We start from the raw sequence: 20,216 nt of genomic DNA on the forward strand, positions 1-20,216 counted from the left end.
CTCAGCATTAAGCTAGGTATGGGCCAGTGTTAATGCAAGGATGTGGGTAGAAAACATGCAGTCAGACTGCCCTTTTCAGTTTCAGCCTGCACTAAAATAAGTGACTAGCATTTCCATCTGAGAGTAAGTAATTTCAATTTAATTTGAACATACTTTTAACACTGACACATGAAGGAAATTAGAAGATTATTTCTGGAGTCCTATTCTCAAATTTTTATAATGTATGACAGGAATAAAACTGTTCAACTATTCAGATAACTAGCATTTACAATATTGATGAGCATAATTGATGATACCGTGAAGAATTTCACTTTTGGAAGGCGTGGAAGTAACTTTAAATCACATGCTTTTCTTTAGGGTATGTAGAAAATGGAATGACTTCTATTAAAGTGATAATTAGAATGAGTTAACTCCATTTTTAACAGAGAGAAGCAGTAAGATTCAGGCTGCTTTATGAGTGGTATCCGTTGCAGGGTACTTCTAGAATTATGAGGCTATTCTCAACATCTACTTTAGGAAAAGAAGTATTATCTCTGCAAGATGGTGAATAATTAAATGATATAGCAAAATTCAAGCATATGTTTGGGAAATAAATTCAGAGTGTAGTCCTAGTCTTGTAAGCTACATCAAAACAATTCCTTCTCCAGTAATTGCTGAAGAAAGATGGAAGAGGGATGTATGCTACTAGTTTACTTGGTATGTTTATTATAGCAGCATTTTTTAGTAATTTACTGCAGTTTAAATGCACTGCAGGATTTCCCTTCCTATAAAAGGAATTTTTAAGTTAGGGATAAGTTCAAGTGTTGTTTTTCACTTGAACAGTATTATCAAACTTATAGTGTCTTTTTTTTTTTTAATAATGATGTTGCAAGTGTTTGTATGCTGCTGGTTTTATGATCATTCTTCTAAGGTTGTGGATTGCATCTCAAATTACTAGCTTTCTACATTTGTGCATTAATGTTTTAGCACCTCCAAGTTCATCTTTTTTCTATTTTAAATGTCTCTGGTTTGACCAGAAAGTAGTGCATAAGAAAGGAGGATGTATCTTAATTTTATGTAAACTCAAGTGCACATCTTTGCAGTGGCCAAGAGTCTGTATTCTGTTCTCTCACCTAAGATAAAACTTGGGGTTGAACCAAAGCCAAATTCATCCAATCTACCAAGTTCTGCCTGAAACCTGAGGAGAAATCAAGCTCAGCAAAAGTAATAAAATAATGTATTTAGGGATTTTACTGTCTTCCATGTTTTACTTTGCACTGACCTCACTTGTGGAAGTGAGGCTCTGCTTCAGTGGAAATCCTGTCAAGTACTGAGAATGATGTAATAAACAATTTATATCAAATATTGGTAAAGAAGCAAATAAAGGCCAACAGAATTATGTTTATTCTTTTTTAAAAAAAAGATATACTTCACTTTTCAGCAAAGATGTCCAGGAAGCTAAGTTTGCCAACTGAGTTAAAGCCTGATTTAGGTAAGTTTACATAGTTGATTTTTTTTTTTTTTACTAAAACTGAATGCAAGTACATTAGAGTCCTAAATTATGTAAGCTATCATGACTTTATGTTGCATTTATCTGAAGTATAGAACTAAAATTTTAATTCCACTCTTTTTGGGGACTCTCAGGCACAAAATGTCTTTGCTGTCTTCTCAAGGTAAGCCTATGATTCCTGTATATGGCTTATCACACTTTGGTCAATTTTTAGGCATCTGTCACTCACTTACCAGTAGGACTGTGATAGCAAAAGCATGACAAGCAGATAACATAAGGAAAACTGCTACCATCTGATACATTTTAAACTGAAAAATGAAATATCTTAACAGGGCATGTTGAGGTCCTCTCAACAAATAGTTGGCCATAATTTTATAAACTTTAATTGTCTTGTGACCACTCTCTCTAAATTAAAGTAATATACAGCTGTTTGGATGGATGACCAGTCTGAGAATTTAATTTTTCTTGAAAAAGCACAGTAACTTTCTATATAGGAAGCAGTTTGGTTTTGAAGTCTGTAGTACTAAAGGTCATTGTGTTGCATAAGTAAAACAGGATACAAGTGAGTAGATTATTTTTTAAAATACTTTGACAGACAGCTTGCAGATCAGATCCAGCTCTCCCGCCTTGTTCTCTAAAGATGTGATGGGGGACAGCTGTAGACCTACAGCAGTAGATGCAGCTGCCTTCTGCCTGCCACAGCTCACTCCTCATTCTGCAGCAGAACTGCTACCATAAGCCCAGCAGAAGACAGATCAGGATCAGACTGGCAGCTGCAGCACTATGTATGTGACAGCTGCTGCTGCTATTGACAAGGAAAAAGTCCATGGCACTGGGATATTCTGAAACTGAGCTGGACCACCCTGATTTACAATTACAGCTTGCCCTGCTCAGAGAAATGGGAAGTTGGAAGCAACCCTCAGAGATCCTTTAATCCATTGCTATGACAAGGATACAGATGTTTGATGTTAAACCTCTGATCTATTCATGGGGCTCCAGACAAATACCAGACCGTTTCAATGTTTTATAGTAATTAGACAATTTTTTCTGTTATTTAATCTAACTTCCTTGCTTCCATATGAACTTTTTCTTGTCCTTTCCACAATGATCGGGGTAACAAGTACTCCATATCTTTGTTAGCCATTTTATGCTGTTGAAATCTGTCATCGTATCTCTAATTTAATTTTTGCAGGGGTTTATTTTGTTTTGTATGTTTGTTGGTTGGTTTTTGTTTTGTTTTGTTTTACATAAATCAGATCCTTCTTCTTTGGATTATGTTGTCTGAACCTAGGATGTCTTCTTTTAATCTCCTCTGGAACTGGAATTTTTCCTTCTCTTTCTGAACTCAGTGCCCAGAACTAGAGAGATTTAACTGTGGTCTTTTTTGCACCAAAGAGCAGAAGAATTTGACTTCTCTTTTGATATGTTTATGTTCTTCCTCGCTATGTTTACTGATGGTTTAGGGATAATTTTGGCATAGAGTGAATTTGATCATACTTTGCAAGCTGGAACACACTTGTATTTAAATATTATTCTATTGTAATTCTGCTGTTTTACTCCCAATTCTTTGGTGGCAATAAGTACTTTGAAGTGTTATTTTTATTAATGAAGACTGGAGAAAAGTGAATGTTGAGGTTTTTTCAGCATTTTCCAAGCCTGAAAGAGTTGAAGCATTTTCTACATCACTTAATACTTGCTATTCTTTCTACTGAAATAATGGAAGGAGGTTTTTGTCACATCACTTCTGGTATACTCATAAAATTGTCTGTACCTTCTGAATTGTAATAGCCTTTGACTGGTTTTGATTTTTCATGTGTGTAAATATCTGCACTTAGATGCCTCATTTTGTTCTGCATAAAATTCTTCAAGGTTTTTAGGTCTGTAAAATAACTTCCTTAAGCAATTATTATCTTTTTTATTATTATTATTTTACTTCTATCTTGTCTCCTAGTGGGATAGCTTTTGCATAATATTCTTCAAAGGTTGTTGCCTTGTTTTGTTATTGTTTTTGGTTTTTGTCGCTTGTGTGACTCTATCTACTGGCTGTAGGAGACAGCTGAAATGCCTTTCTCCTAAATTCATTATCCTATCATTTTCTCTCATTTCTTTCCATGGCTTCTTGAAACCTACTCTTCCATGATCTTGTTCTTTCAGATTTACTTTTCTGTCTTTAAATCTTCAACCTACCTCTTTTCCTTCCTGAACACATAAAAGAAAATCTAAAGTGTGTTTCTGTATTTATTCTCCACTTTCTAAAACAGAAGTTACCTTGAACATACCCTTGTCAGCATTATACCATTGCTTTTCAATGTTCTAATCCAGTGATAAAGAGACTAGTGCCACTAGGTCCTATTCTTTGGTTTAGTTGCTCAAAAGAACCTCATCTTTCCATCTTTCTGATGAAGTGGTGTGTAATGATTCATCACACTGTTGTTCCTTCCTCTTCACCTGAACCTAATCCACTAACAAACCATTGACTTCTTGAGTTCAGGATAAATAAGATGCACTAAAACAGTTAAACTGTTTACCCTCAGTTCTCTTTTAGAATGAATTGTCCATTCTCAAAAATGCCCATATTATCTGGCAAGTTAGTTTTTGTTGTTTGGGGGTTTTTTTTCTGTCCATTCCAATGCTTTTGGAATTTGTATACATGCTCTTCAAATATTCAACTAACTAGAAGTCACAAATGCATATTTAATGTTATGCCTATTGCAGTTACTGTATTATTATATTCAGACTGATTAATCCATGTTAAAGTTGAAAAAATGCATTAAATTAGTAAATATTCAAGCCTGAAAAAAAAAGTATCATAAGAGGTGGTGGTCATTAGAAGAATTATAAAACCAAATAATTACTTTCATTGTTTTATTCTGGATTCAATTTTACTTAAATGGAAAAATCATGTTAACATCTGAGTGGTTGAGTGAATTTCTCTCTATAATCCATGTTTTACATTTGACAGCTAAAATTCAACAGGACAAAAATTTTTTCTGTCTGTGTTGGAATGAGACAGTTATATCCTGAGAAGGTTCACTGTTTGTGTTAAGTAGATGTGTGTATTTAGTCACATGAAATCTAGTATGTATGCTTTCTAAATGCATGTTAGATGTTCTTTGTAGAAAGTTATGCAATAATTTAATTAAACTAACGTAGTAATACTTTCAAAAAGTATATGGTTGAATGTTGCTCTTTAGCTCTCAGTCATGCTTTAAAGATGCCAAATGTATATACCCTACACAAAGATCCAAACCAAGAACTTGATTTTTTTAAAAGTCATTATATAAATTCTATCAAACTTTTACTGGTCAGGGCTGTCTTGTGCTAAAATTTTGCAATTATGAATTAAGAAAGTAAAACATTAATTTTTGAATGCACAGATAAATTCAGTGTATGTGGATGTATTAAGTGTCGCCACACCTACAGGTGGCAAACAGAGTGGAGCAGCACATTTATTCGTTTGAGCTTTTGTTAACATTAAAATTAATTTATTTGCTAAGCAGCAAGCAAAACATCCTGAAAAGTTTTAGTGCCATTACTGGGACTATGATACAACATTCAAAGTGGAAATCTTCAGCTTTGCGTACTAGTACCAGGTGGCATTTGGTAGCATTTGTTGTTTCTTTTACCGAAAGTTTGGGGATCTGTAAATAGCCTGTTAGATCTCCTCCATACAGTTTCCTAAAGTGGGACAATATTATTATGAGTCATTACAGGTTCCATGCTACCATGCTGTCTGGGTATCTCAGAAATTCCTGAAGTAAAATACTTGTATCTTCATAAGATTAATAACCCATGTTCCATGGAAGCCAGTATTTTTTAATCTGGTCAATGAACTAACTAATTGTCAGAGAGGTTTGTAATTCACTTTTTTTTAAGGAGTCCTGTTTGATGACTTATTCTCTGGCCCTAGAAGACAGAAATATGCATAAAAATTGTTCATGATCATTATCTGATGGCAACCTCTGCAACAAAGATTGATTTGCTCAGATGCAGAGTTGAAAACTGGGCCAAAAGAAAACATGACTAAAGAAGAATACAGGGGTAATAATCAATAGAATGGTAGTTAGTATACAGTTGATGCTAAAGAACACACAAAAAAATTGAATTCTCTTAATGCCTGCATTTTGCCATTCTTTTTAATTAATACTGATTTATTTTCAGATGTCAAAGACAACTCTTTCAGTCGATCCCGGAGTTCTAGTGTAACTAGCATTGATAAAGAGTCACGCGAGGCAATTTCAGCTCTTCATTTTTGTGAGACTTTCACAAGAAAGGCTGATACATCACCTTCCCCATGCCTGTGGGTTGGGACCACACTGGGCACAGTGCTTGTCATTGTACTGAACTTACCCCCAGGAGGAGAGCAAAGACTTCTTCAGCCAGTAATTGTTTCTCCTAGTGGTATGTACAAAGCAGACAGGCTAAAATATACTTTGATAACGTATTGTTGTCCTTCTTCATGTTTTCATAAGAAACTGGGGTTTTTCAGTTATAGAGTAATTAAGAATATATATTCCATTGATCTAGCTCCTGAGTTTAACAATCTACACTGATTACTTTATTACCAGTGTTAAAGTCGGAAAAATTGAAAATATGATCTCATAAAATATAAAAATACCACTTCAGTGTATACTTGCTGAGAAAACCATGTTTGCAATTGTTAAACAGAGATAGCAGAAGAAATGAGTAATATCAAATGCTCAATTTATTTTTTTCTTTTTTAGTCATGAGGTAAGAACCCTTCAGTTTTCCTGCATCAAAAGAATGGAATGCAAATTAAGGCTGTATGTTGAATGACTAGCTTGAAATATTAGTGACAAAATATTCCTTTAGACTGCTGTGAAAGGTCTTGTATCTTTTCTGATACACAGCAACTGATTTGGTTGTAATTATATATTACTGGTTTGTTGGATATGCTGGTAAGCATAGATTTAGCTTTCCTGCTACCACTGTCTCAGCAGAACATGCTACTCTAGTCCATTTTGCTCACACAGATTGTATCATACGTAAAAATTGCAATGCTATTTGATTGTAATAATGATTCAGGAGTGGTGTAGTATCTAGACCATATATGTAATTTGTGCCCAAATCAAGTAAGGTATTGGTAGCAGTATTCAGATTTGGTAACAGTTGATCATAAAGGCAAGGCTGCAGGCTAGACAGTATGTTTCATCACTGGATCTGCAGCGTAATCCTTTAAAACATATTGCCATGCATGTAGTATTTTTTTGTACTTAGCAAACGTTCATGTTGTTACTTATGTGTGAATAGACGAAGGTAAAGTAAGAAATGGAGTAGCTTAAGATCTGGTCTACAGATACAGTGATTTGAACAGTAAGGAGGGAAAACTTTCCTCTTTTATTTTATGTGAGAGAAGTGGATTCAAGAGTGAACTGCAGGGGAGGAATAAAAAGACATACATTGCTTGTTTCTGAACCAATTGAAAGGAAGAGGTGCTCACCTTTGACTAGTAACATTTATTGTAAATATTAAGCACACTTGTACTCCTTGGGAGAGAATGAAATTAGCTGCATTTGTGGCACTGAACTTGCATACAAATGTGTATGCCAGTCTGGTTCTCTTGCTAAATGTATACATTTCCCTGGAAGTTAATGGAATAGAATATATACACTTAATCCTTGAAAAATGGTCTAAAATTTTCTTGAATATGTATGTGCTTCCTTGGTTTTTAGGTAAATGTCCAAAGCGTTTGGTCCATATGTTTTGCTAGAGGCAAACCAAAGTTCTTGTTTTCTTTTTGTTCTGCTAGCTTCTTAAAGGAATATTTTTGTAGCTTGAAAGGCAATTTAGGAGAATTGTTTTAGAAATGTACTCAACTACTTTTTCCTAGGAACCATCCTGAGGCTAAAAGGGGCAATCTTGAGAATGGCTTTTTTGGATACCACAGGATCTTTGGTCCCACCAGCACATGAACCCTGGAGAGAACACAATGTTCCTGAAGATAAAGATGAGAAAGAAAAAGCGAAAAAACGACGACCTGTCTCAGTGTCCCCTTCTTCCTCTCAGGAAATCAGTGAAAACCAATATGCAGTGATATGTTCAGAAAAGCAAGCAAAAGTTATTTCACTGCCATCCCAGAACTGTACTTATAAGCAAAATATAACAGAGACTTCTTTTGTTCTTCGTGGAGACATAGTGTCATTGAGTAACAGTATCTGCCTTGCATGTTTCTGTGCCAATGGGCATATTATGACTTTTAGGTAAGACCTGTTTGATAGTAACTTAAATATCAAAAGAAGTAGTAGCCTTCTGCTACACAGAAGGGTTTCTTTTCCATAAGAAGATGAATTTAAAAAAAAAAAATCTGCATTCATTCAGGGTTAATGAATCTCTAACACTTAGGCCTAGATAATTTTGATTACACATTCCTATTAATTATGCCTCTAACACATGAAAAAGTTTACCACTTTAGTTCAGGCTACCCTGGTTCAACACATAGTTTCAAACATGTGACATAGGCCCATGAGTTGAAGTTTATCTGAAGACAAATTTATTCCCTGATGGAGAAAACTGCCTTGAGTCAGAACTTTAGCTTGTACCTGGCCACAACTTTATTGATTTTTGTGCAGCTGTTTGCATCGCACTCATGCCTCAAGCTTACTGATGCTGTGTAGTTTGTTCATGTTTTGAAGGCCTTAAACTCAGGCTATAAAGGCAAGATTAATTGCTAGTAGTTGTAAACAAATAAGTCATCTTAAGTAAGGGGTCTTAGTTATGAGTTTATACATGTAGTAGTAGTTTTTGAATATACTTACTTGTCATTTATGTAATTTTCATTAGTTTTTATCTTAAATGTTTCTAAATGCTATTTTATTCTGAGCAAACATGAGGTTTGTGTAAAGCTGTCAGAGCACTGTATCATAGTGAAAATGCCCAATACTTATCTACTGATATAAATTCAGATAGTACTTAGTAACAAATCTGTAACAAACTATGAAAATGCTATTATGGATGTCACACTTGTCCTACCTGATCTAATGGTTTTGTGTTTTGAAGCTGTAAGGGTCAATGCTTCCACTGATCTGAAGCAAGACACTTCCCTGTTGTTAACTCTCTCTTAAGAATATTCTTATTCTTATGGCAGAAGTGTCATTTCTGGGTGATGTGTTACAAGAAAGTATTGCTTTTTATTTCTCACTTTTAAAACTTGGCTCCAAAGACAATCTCGTTATCGTTCAAAAAAAAAAAAAACAACTTAAACAAACCCCAAAACAGACAAAAAAAGGTGACCTGACACTTACTGTTGTGGTTATTACATCTTCCTTTGGTTTTGATTTCACTTTGCTCCTTTTGCTACTTTTTTTTAGTTTCTAGAAATAATCTTATGCAGGTGGTGTCTGCAGCAGAAGCTGTTTAATTGTATTGTTGGGACATTTGCAGCTAACAGCTTATGTAAGATTTTTTACAAAAACTTCACAGAGGATGTTTCAGAGACAGCAGTTTATTTTGGCTTCTGCTTGTCAAGAAATCAGGTGTTCTGTCACTTCTTACTCACATTTATTGTTATGTTATATATGAGGGAGAGGAACAGGTACCAGGAAGATTGTTGTAGCCCAAGTGTGCTCTGTCTGTTCTTCAGTAGATTGATGCAGTAAGTACTGCAGTTACATTGCAGAATCAAAAAGTACAAGGTAAGCAAACTTTGCTCTGAAAGAACTTTCTCTTAATTATCCAGTCAGACAAGAAAGGTGGACATAGTTCACTAGATTGATTGAGGCTACTGAATTCTGTTTTTCTTTGACAGCACACCCCTGCATATTTCTAAGTGTTCTTGAGGAGAAATCTTTTAGACTAGTATTTTTAGTCAAGGAGAGAAGAGACAGGATGTTTCATTGTAAACTCTTGGTAGATACTGTAATACTTTGTTGGTAATTATTAAGTAGTGCCTAATTCAATAGCAAATTTGTAATTTACATGCTCAGAGTATCATTTAAATAATGCTTTTAAATGCATCTGTGATGCAGGTGCTTAAATTTCACTTTTGAGGTGCTACCTTGAAAAATCTCACGTTTTGAGATTCTGTAGTTGCATTTGATGATACCCTGTTTATGTGGTCCTCATGCAGATGAAGAGACAGACTAATGTATTACAATTTAAAAATGAGCCATTTGATCAATAACAGACATTTCTGCTATATTTAATGGAGTTTAAAACTCTTTTCCTTAAGTTTACCAAGTTTAAGGCCATTGCTGGATGTATATTACCTGCCACTCACCAATATGCGGATAGCCAGAACATTCTGCTTCACCAATAATGGACAAGCACTCTATCTGGTCTCACCAACTGAAATACAGAGGCTCACCTACAGCCAAGAAACATGTGAAAATCTTCAGGTAATGACATTTTTTTAAATTACTTTTTTATTGGATATATTCTGAGATTCTTGGTTCTAGATTCATGATGCTTAGAGTAATGAAGTTTGTCATAAAGCCAAGCACTTTGGCTTTTGTGCTTTGATTTCTTTTTTTTTTTTTGTTTTTTTTTTGTCTTTTCCTTCACTTCTGTGCTTAAATTTTTCTGTTCCATCCATGCTTTTGTACTTGAATCAGTTTCTTATCTGATTTCCTTTTGATCAATAGGAAATTTCCTTTTTTAACATGCAGTTAAAATTCCCTTGTTCAATTGATTCTGGTGGAGGTGGGTGCTGACACAAGTGGGGAATGCCAGCTTGGGATACTTGAAGGAAGCTATTGCTCTTCAGGGGTATTAACAGCTTGAAAAGATTCTTGGTCATGCTGCAGCTTGGTAGTTGTACAGAATAGTGAAAAACAGAGATGCAGGCTGTAAGCTCTACTATGGTTCTGCTGCATGGATATGCATATTTGTAGATACAGGAGTCTTACCCAAGTTGTTGAGGGGCAAAGAGCTTTGAATGCATTTCTTTGCTTTTGAATTCCATAAACTTGCAGACATCAGAACAGAAGGTTTGATCAGATTTCTTACTGTGTTTTTATATTACCTAAGTTACCTTGCAAAGGCAGATGCCCATTAAAGCATATTCATTTTGAAATTCAAAGCAATTAAATAAATCCTGAAAATGAGAACGTTACATTAATTTTAGTAATGTATGCCTTGTTATGTCTCTTCTTCATTGCAAAGGAAATGTTGGGTGAGCTCTTCACTCCAGTAGAAACACCAGAAGCACCAAACAGAGGGTTCTTTAAAGGCCTGTTCGGAGGTGGGGCACAGTCACTTGACAGGGAAGAACTGTGTAAGTTTTTATTCCTTGTTATTTTTCTGATATTTCTACCCAAGGAGGGCAGTGATCCTTGATAAATGTATAACCTATATAAATAGAACATTACATTTGTAAAGAGGTAAGTAAAAAAGGCAATGACAAATACTTTTTCATCTTTTGTGTGTTGTATACCTCCCCAACAAGATCAGAAAAGCTTGCTTTTTTCACAGACTCTTTTACCTCATCTATTCATGAGTAGATTATAAGACAAGAAACAGAACAACTAATCTTATTTTTATTCATCTTTGGGAATTGCATAGTACTGACCGTGACACTGTTTATGCTGGTAAACTGAAAGGGAATGTTTTTGGAAAATGCTGTTCTGGACAGCAGGGAAATTAAGGCTCCACTCTAGTTCAGTTGTTTTGCCAGATTTTACTCATTTGATTTGTACCGAGATGCCTTAGGGGTTGAGACCAAGGAGAGAACTGTTAGATAGTTCAATTCAGTCCTCTGTTTATAGGACATTAAAATTCAGATTTGGCAAAATTTTTGTTGCTCTATAATTTTTTTTTTTTTATTACAACTTTCTTTTTTACTGTGGCATTCAGCACTTTAATATATTTAAAGAGAAAACCTTTTACTTATTCAGAGATTTGCTAGGTGCAGCACCATATTATGCAAGTTTATTTATAAGAACTGTTTCCTTATTAACCTGAAACGTATTTGTTAAAATGAACATGGTGCTCTGGCAATCCTTTATCTTATATTGGTTCTTTAGATCTCTACAATAAAAATTAAATTAGGCTTCATTGCTTGTTCCTGCACATTTTTAACAGGTATCAGATATTTAGAGGTCACTTTCTGTGTTAAAGATTTCTATTTATGTATATATAATACTTCAGAAGGTTGATGAAGTATTCTAGTAGAGAAATTTGTGTGCACAAATTATGGTTTAAGAATATGACTGGGACAGGGGAAAATACCTTATAACTTTAGAAACTGTCTCTTTAAATAATTTCAATTTTTGGCTTGGATCTTCACAAGGAAAATAATATTTAATGGAAGAAAAAAAAAAGCATAATGAATTGAAACCTGAAATTGAGTTTAATGACAATTCAAAAAATGTCAGAATGTCTCTAAAGTAGCCATGTTGACCATGAGGGTCACAGCATCAATGTCTGTAATAAGTGAAATGATTTGTCTTTTTCATTTATGGAAATTCACAGAAAGATGTTTATAGTATTAGTACATGTAAAACATTCTTAATAGAAGCATAAAATCAAATGACAATCTTGAAGTACTGCATCAAAATATATTAACAATATTATTTTTCCTAGAGCTGAAAAAAAAGAAAATATTTTAACTGTATCTCAATGTCTGAATAAAAATACTCAATTTTTTGTAGTGTAAACAATTTTGCATTAAATTAGCACATCCATTAATGGTCTAGAATGAACTAGGTGGCTGATATCCCATTAGGAGCAAAGTTGATGTAGTCACTGCCACCACTGGAGTCTGGAGCTCTTCAGCTGACCATTCGTGTGTCTTTACTATAGGATGAGCTGGTTTGTTCTTACAGCCATTCTGTATTTTTATGATTTACATTGCTTCTTTTTTTCTTTTTCTTTTCTTTTCCCCCCCCAAGATTTTTACAGTAGTGAGAGCATAGACACCTAATCTTCAGGTGTCTGCATCTAAAACTGAACTTCCATCAGAGGAAACTTTGGCTGGTGGGCTCATACTGGCTGGCTTACACACCAGCAAAGCACTTCCAGAACTGACCACAGCCTATATTTTCAAAATTATCCTGCTTTGTCTGTTGAATTCATAATATGTTTCATGTGAAATAAGCTACGTTGTTAAAAACACTTCACCAGCACAATTCTGTTGATGGCCATGATGCTAACACTGCTGAGAATTTTAATTTCACACTTGAGCTGTGAAGAGGTTACAGTTTTATAACCTGCCTGGAAACTTGGAAATATGTTTGAAAAATCTCAGTTTTATTAAGTAGTAATATCTAATAACATTGAGTAGTGAGTGTTGCTCATAGTCACACCTACGATTAGGTGTTTGGTCTCCATGCAAAGAAATTACACCTCTGTATAAACTAGTTTCATTGATGTTTTTGTAATAATGATGGAAAACCTTACTATTCTGTTTTTGCTGTTTTGCAAATGCCTCCAGTTGGAGAATCAGCATCTGGGAAGGCATCAAGGAGTCTTGCCCAGCATATTCCAGGACCTGGAGGTATTGAAGGTGTCAAAGGAGCAGCATCTGGTGTAGTTGGTGAACTAGCACGAGCCCGGTTAGCATTAGATGAAAGAGGACAGAAACTAGGAGAACTGGAAGAAAAGACTGCAGCTATGCTTTACAGTGCTGATTCTTTCTCAAAACACGCTCATGAGGTAAGGATATGAAACTGAACGCTGATTGTCAAATAAATGCAAGTTCTGCAAGTAACTGAGTTCTGCAAAGGCATGTTAGAGGTATCTAAAGAGAATGCAGTATCATTGATAAAGGACACTTCCCTTTTATCTATCAATTGTTACTCCTAATAATTAAGTACTAATGTGAACAGCTTTGTTTTTTGGCACATTAGTCTAGAGCATGCAGTCTGCTGGAGTGGCATGTAAGCTTCTAAAATTGTGACTCAGTTCTCATTATTGAAAAAAATCACTTACTTTTGCTGAATTAATAAGAAGATTAATGATCTGTCAGATTCCTGCGGTCCTTAAGAAAGATCCAGTTGTACACAAACCCCATGAATTCAAGTCAGTCTCTCTCCTCAGTAACTGCATAGAATGGCTGTTCTCATCCATTTTCATGTGAACTCCTGAACTCCTGTGCAATCTTCCTATTCTCCCAAATATGCCTTTTTCAGAGGCCAGATCACCAGCAATGCTGCTACCATTAAAAAATTCATCATGCTAAACCCTCACTGTTCAGCAATGTTGTTGCTGTAGCTTTGAGAAAAAAATCCCTCTTTCTCATGCTGCTTTGTAAGCATATAATTTGTCGTATGTTTTGGTACATTATAAAAACAGTAATTAGAAATTGTTTTTTGATTTTTTTTTAGATGATGTTGAAGTACAAAGACAAGAAGTGGTACCAATTCTGATGACGCTCATCAATTACATCTGTTTAATTTTGTCCTGATGAAAAAAATCTTGTTTTTTTCATTAATTTTGGCAGGACCACTGAAATTTAAAGGAGTACTCGCTGTTGGATACTGTTGTTTCCTAGCACAAATGACACACTGTTTTACCTCAGTCATGGCTTTAACTGAGGAGCTTTATTATCTAAGAAACACACACACAAAACAAACTTGAGTGTTTCTTAGCTGTTGGTTAGGAGAGAGTTGGAACTGAGAAGGTAACTAGAAGATGTGGAAAAGAAAGTAAAGGAAAAATTCATAGTGTGAGACGGGCAGGGGCAATGCAGGGTCAATCCTGTGTTAATATTTCATATGCCAAAAGTTTTTGTGCTATTGTAATTGCTGTCAGTGTTATACCCTCCTGTGAGGAGAGGCAATAAATCAGGGGTCCAAGAGCTGGAATCAAGTGGTTTGTCTTGCTGGACAGTAGCTGACTTACACTTACCCTCTCTAGGACTCGCTATATTTACCATTATCATTGAAGAAGAGTTGAAGTTTGCTGTCACTTCTTTCATCAGAGAAACTGGAAGCTTGGGAGATTCCTTGTTGAAAACTGTACACATAGTTGACCTGTGCATAGTCTTTTCTTGGACCCCTGATCTAGTATTCTTGTATTCACATCATATTCTGTGAAGTGCAAAACAAAAGAAAACATAATTTTTGCATTAAAAAAGTCAAGTGAATAATATGACTGGAATGTGTCATGCTGGGAGTTTTCATTTGTGTTATGACCGTGCAATGTGAAATGTGGTAACATCTTCATTGTGGTAAGAATACTTCAACTTCAGTTAAATGCTATTTTTTTGCCAGAAAGAGTTATTGGTTAAGGTTGTGTAATGTTTAGAAATGGCTGTGGGTTCCATTCATGCTGTGAGTTTTTATAAATGTTTAACAGAATGTGTCTTTACAGCCATTAATTAAAATAACTGGGATAGTTTTGCTCAAAACTTGAGTTCTAGATGCCCCTTTAGTCCCTTTAGTATGAAATCAGATAACTGTGGACTCAGGTTTTCAAAGTTTTACACACCATGGAGGTGCTGATGCATGGATAATGGCAAGCAAGCATCTAATATTTAACAACTGTCAGTACGTGGTTTAGCAAATCTCTTCAGTTCTGCTAGTAGAGCTATTTTACAAGTACCTATCTCAGCCCCACCCATCACTAAAGGCAATTGGCCTGAAGTTCGGATTTAGTCTCTGAAGCAGTGTTGTCAGTATAAACAGTGGTAAAGTGTGCACAGAAACTTTAGGAATTGATGAAATAATTTCAGTTTGGATGAGGTAAATAATACAGCTGAGCTAACTTGTTAATGACTACTGCACTAAAGCTGATGTAGTGGGAATTACCCAGAGTTCTTTTTAAGAGACAAAATTTCTTAAATGCTTGCATTTCAAAAATTTATTTAGACATTTTTCCTCAAAAGCAGGAATAGTTACTTACTGGTTTTGTCTTATAAAAGGAAGTACTTAGCTGATAGGTCTACATTGTCTGAAATTTATCATTTGGGTTTGCTTCTCCAAGCACTGTGTTTTGTTTGCTTTTTTCACAAATGTTTTGAATGTTCCCAAAGCAAAACCTTGTTTATATTCATATTGTGATGTTGCAGGTACACAGATAACACAACCTTACAAAACACCTAAAGGATGCAAAATATTGAAGTTACTGATGGTTTTTACTTTTTCTTTTTAAATGAGAGGCCAATATTTTGGGCTTTGTAGCACAAACTGATGAATTTTCCCACTTTATAGTAACATTTAATTTAAAAAGACAAGTGAATTCTGTTGCCAATATGAGGACGTGCCATACCGCATTCACTGTTCAAAGGACTTAACAAATGAGAACGTGACAATTCAAACAAGCAACGTTGATTTCTTGATGGCTCTCTCCCATACCTACTGAGGCAATGTTAACTCCAGTTACTTAGCTTGCCGCACAATATTTGCCTCTGCATGTTAATTTATTTTTTCATGTAAAACTAATGCACATTTAAATTAACACATTTTGTTAAAAATCCAGGTAGAAGAAAACTAGATAAACTAATATCCATACCACATCCAAAATATAAAACCCTGGCTGACACTTGTTCCCTTCATTATCTCAACACTTATAAATTGAGATGACTGATTATTATTTGAACCAGGTGAAGATAAACTATATTTCAAGACAACAGAATCCTTGAAATTAATCTGGCCAGGCTCCCATTGAGAGGATGGTGAAATTACTCTTCAATAAATCATGGTATCATTCCATGGAAGATGACCTTGGCTTGAAAGGAAATGTACCTAACTTTCTCATCAAGACACACTTGACAACCACCAGCAAGCAAAAAAAATAAGAGGCAGTGAGAGACCATCTGCCAGTACAAGAAGAGTAGTGGCTTATTTGATATTATAGAATCTATCATAGTTGAATCTCTTTTGTTGGTTAAGTTCAGAGTATGCTTCTAGATGTGAAGACTAATGAAATGATTGCTCATGAGATAAACATGCAAATGGTTCTCGGTCAATAAAAGGGGCTATGTACAATATTAGTCTAAGATGTTCCTTTTTCCTTTCCTGTGGAAGGAAGTTTATCATAGATAAATCATTGCATCTTACTCTGCTATTGGTGGTGCACCTTTTGTACAGCAAAGTATATTGAAATCCTTGTGGGGAAGCACCTCTGGTTTTTTCGCTAGCATTTTAGTTGTGTGAAACTTTTTCAGAGTGTCTGGAAAACTATGAAATATAATTGAGCTATTACTTTTTTATTTTTTGGATGAAAGTAAGAAACTGCTGCTACCTATTTGTTTATATGTAGTGTGTCTTGTTAGGAACTGTCAATTGAAGAAGCTTTTCTTCACCTTAGTCCTGCCAAATCCTGGTATGTGTAAATATGCGTGTATTCCAAATCAGTCTGAAAGTGTTACACCACAGGCATCTCCAGTGATTTGTTCTTCAGCAAACAGTCAGTTCTAAAATATAGTAATATATAGCGGTGTTCCTTGTCTGTCTTTATGCAAGGTTTTTGTGCCTGAGGTGATACTTGCATGGCAGGTGATATTGGAAAGCTACATCCAAAGGAGAATTTTTGGAAGTAAGTTAATTTTCTTTTTTTTTTTTTTTCCTTTTAGTTTTCCTTTTCTTTTCCTTTTTTTTTTCTGTTTGTTTGTGGGGGGTTTTTTTGAGGGAAGGGGGTGTGTGGGAATTTTTGTTTTGGTTTTCTTTAGTTTGTTCTTTTTCTTAATTAACAGCACTGATCTTACCTGAACTTTTAAACTTGAATTTTTCCTGCACTTTAATTCAATCATGGTATTTTATTCCTTAATTTTTTTTCTACATTTGTGCAGTTCAGGTTCATTATTTGTATATAAACACACATGTTCAAATAAAGACTTTAAAACAGATTACTTTCAGGCACCTTTGCTAATCATGTGATTTATTTAGAATGTGTGTTTTCTTAGCAAAATATGTATATACAATATAGAATCTAATGAAAGGCACATATCCTGTGTCAGCATTCAGTTTATAAATTACTGCAACACTTTCACATTTGTTACTAGATAATACAAAAAAATCTGTTATATTTATACATACTGCTTAAGAATATACTTTTAGTTTTAAATAATTTTTATATGTACACTTCTACCTTTAATTTTAGAAAGAATTACGTTCAAGTTTTAAGTCAAAGTACTTAAAGTATGTATATTATCCATAGAAGTTGTTTTAAGCTTATGAATACATTCATATCTCATATAGAGATGATACAATTACTAAGCAATGAAAACAAATTGCCCCTTTTGCTTTGCAGAAAATAATCAGTTATTTTTACCTCCCATTTTGAACATTCTTTAACAATTTCCTAAGTATGGAGTGAGAAGATAGAAAACTAGCCTAATGTAAAAGTTTTCTCAATAGCTGCAGTCTGTGGCTGACTGGTGTTCTATGGTTTGTTTTTTTCTGGTATACACAAGAGACTTTTTTCAGCTTTATTTCTCAAACTTTTAAAATTCTCCAAAACTGAAGTGAGGTTTGTCCAATAAATATTTTCTTCGATTAATCTGTGTATCTTGATTATACATCAGCTCTTTACATGTAAATCCGGGTTGGTTTTTTTTGTGGCTTAGGGGTTTTTTTGTATCCCAGATATGTGTTAGAAAATTTAACAGCCCGTGGCTGAAGTGCCCTCTACTTTCTCATCATGATTTAACATCCCAGGGTGGGCATTGATTGCGGCCAAAGTCCAGTGCAGGAGTGAAGGAGTGCAGTGCCTTGCCTCCCTCCAAGTAGAAGGGTAATTTGTCAGTTGAATCTGTGCTCATTCTAACCAATTTTCTGGATAATTTATGTGAATCTTTTTGGGTGGATGTTGATAGCTTTGCTACTACCGCAAAATCTTCAAATACTTTGTAGACAGAAATTAATCATGTTTGAGGGGAGGAAGTAAGTAAAACAGAATAAAAGAAAATGTGTAGTGTAGGTGAATCAGCAAAACTGATTATACTGCAGTTTTCACTGAAAAGCTAAATAAAGTTGGGCCAATTTCTTCTTCTTAATCCTGTTATAAAGATGTACTATATATCTACTTTTTTACTGTTTCAAGCCAGATGAGTGTTCTGTGTTTCTGGGTTCTTTTACACGTTATGAAGTTCAGACTTAAAGATGTGGACATTCATTTTTAACAAGGGTTGGGGAGGAAGAGAAATGAGGCAGAAACATTGAACAATCAAATGAAAGGTGTCAATCAGTATTTCTTTAATATTTCCATGTACACCTAGAAATGTTTAGGCTAACCTACAGCTGTAGGTTACCTTTATACTTGTATTTCTTTTTGTTAGTATTTTTGTTAGTTACATTTTACTAGGCAAATAACTAGAAGTTAACCTGTTTCAGTTGAAAACATGTAAGGAGTTGTATGTGGATTACCACTACTATTCAGTAATAGGTGATACAAAGGGAGAGGGGTGGGAACATGTTTTAAATATTCCCTTTTAAAACAGAATTGTAAATAAGCAGTACTGTGTTATTTTAGACCTGAGCTCTGCTATCTGTAGTGGTTAGAACTAGGAAAACATGCTGCTTTCTAGTTATGCTGCTGTTTCATTGTACCAGCACCATGGAGGAAAAAAAAAATTCCGTAAATTTTTCTAACATTGCCCACTCATGGGTAAGCATGCTTGATGTGTACAGTTCTCGTTTATGTATATGTTAGTGTGTACATGTGTGTTTTCTTTTTCCTTTATGTTCATTGCAACTTACTCTTCAGTTAAGTCTTGCTGAGCCCCACTAGCTCTTCTGAGGATGATTACTGGAATATGCATTTTTAGGTAGGGTTGCAAATCCATCTGTCTCCAAATATAGTTTCATATGAACTGCAAACTGTACTGTTACAAACACAACTATGTTAGATTGCATAGAGTTATTTTACTTACATGTACTTGGACTGAAATATGTCATCATAATGAAGTTAAAAAATTAAGTATGGAATATTTTTGTAAATAAAAATACCTGTGCAGCTGGTATTTTAAATTTAAAATGTATTATACATTAATGTTTCAGAAAAAAATGTTCATATATGTGTATATGAATGTGTCATTATGCTGAAGGGCTCTTGATTGGGCAAAATAAACTATTCGAATCTCTCCTGAAATGAGTGGAGCTTACTCCTTTTCTTCCTAAGCAGTTCTTTTCCTGCTGGTGGGAGCAGCAGGAAAATGTGAGATGTGCTTTATAAAAGCAGAGCGGTGGATGCTTGAAGCACCAGCAGACAGGCTGACAATGAGTAGCCCTGAACTAGCACGAAAGGTGAAATGATTTATCTGCAGAGATGTTCCCAAGCACATCTGAAACTGTTCTGAAATATGCATACTGCTGGTGAAGCTGTGAAGTCCTGTTACCCTTTTAAGCTACCAGAAAGTTCAGGTCATCCATTGCACAGACTCAATAAAGCAAAGTATTTTCTTTAGCTGCATTTTGACAGTGTTTATTAAGTTAAAAAAGTAGAGTGTATGGGGAGAAGAGATGAAACTGGTATTTTTTTCTTTACTGTATTTATGGCACAGCAGATGAATTATGTTTTTGAGGATGAGATTTGCCAATTTCTGGCTTCCAGTCTTATTAAATTTTGTCTTTTGCTGTTGGGGAGGAACATAAACAACCCACCTTTGTAACCATGCTCTCCATGATGCGGAAATAATGAATCTGAAGAAAGTCTGGGACTGGAAATCTGAAAGGTAAAATTGCTGTACCTTGGTGAAATTTTTGGAATTTCTTTATGTCAAATGGCAAAATATTTCAGTGCTGGTTATTTTAGTGAGTTAGGATGCAGTTTCATCTATGGGAAAAGTCTGCTACTGCCAGGCTTCTTCTGTGTTCCTGTTTTGTTTTTT

General features: G+C 34.8%; 1 protein-coding gene across 6 annotated transcripts in view; it reads left to right on the plus strand.

Annotated features, from left to right (window-relative positions):
- Positions 1-19,477, plus strand: part of STXBP5 (syntaxin binding protein 5) — a 104,071-nt gene extending 84,594 nt beyond the window's left edge. For 4 of the 6 annotated variants that reach the window (XM_050315118.1, XM_050315120.1, XM_050315119.1 and 1 more), the window contains 7 exons: positions 1,421-1,471; positions 5,651-5,890; positions 7,341-7,710; positions 9,678-9,843; positions 10,610-10,721; positions 12,879-13,099; positions 13,771-19,477. In XM_050315118.1, the coding sequence (XP_050171075.1) occupies positions 1,421-1,471; positions 5,651-5,890; positions 7,341-7,710; positions 9,678-9,843; positions 10,610-10,721; positions 12,879-13,099; positions 13,771-13,812 (1,202 nt within the window). In that variant the 3' untranslated portion in view covers positions 13,813-19,477. The remainder of the gene's footprint in view (positions 1-1,420; positions 1,472-5,650; positions 5,891-7,340; positions 7,711-9,677; positions 9,844-10,609; positions 10,722-12,878; positions 13,100-13,770) is intronic. The other 2 variants (XM_050315123.1, XM_050315124.1) reach the window with 1 other exon arrangement.
- The last annotated feature ends 739 nt before the right edge of the window (positions 19,478-20,216 follow it).

This window comes from Myiozetetes cayanensis, unplaced genomic scaffold, assembly GCF_022539395.1.
Source record: "Myiozetetes cayanensis isolate MyiCay16 unplaced genomic scaffold, myiCay2020 scf2-11, whole genome shotgun sequence".
Taxonomy (NCBI): Eukaryota; Metazoa; Chordata; class Aves; order Passeriformes; family Tyrannidae; genus Myiozetetes; species Myiozetetes cayanensis.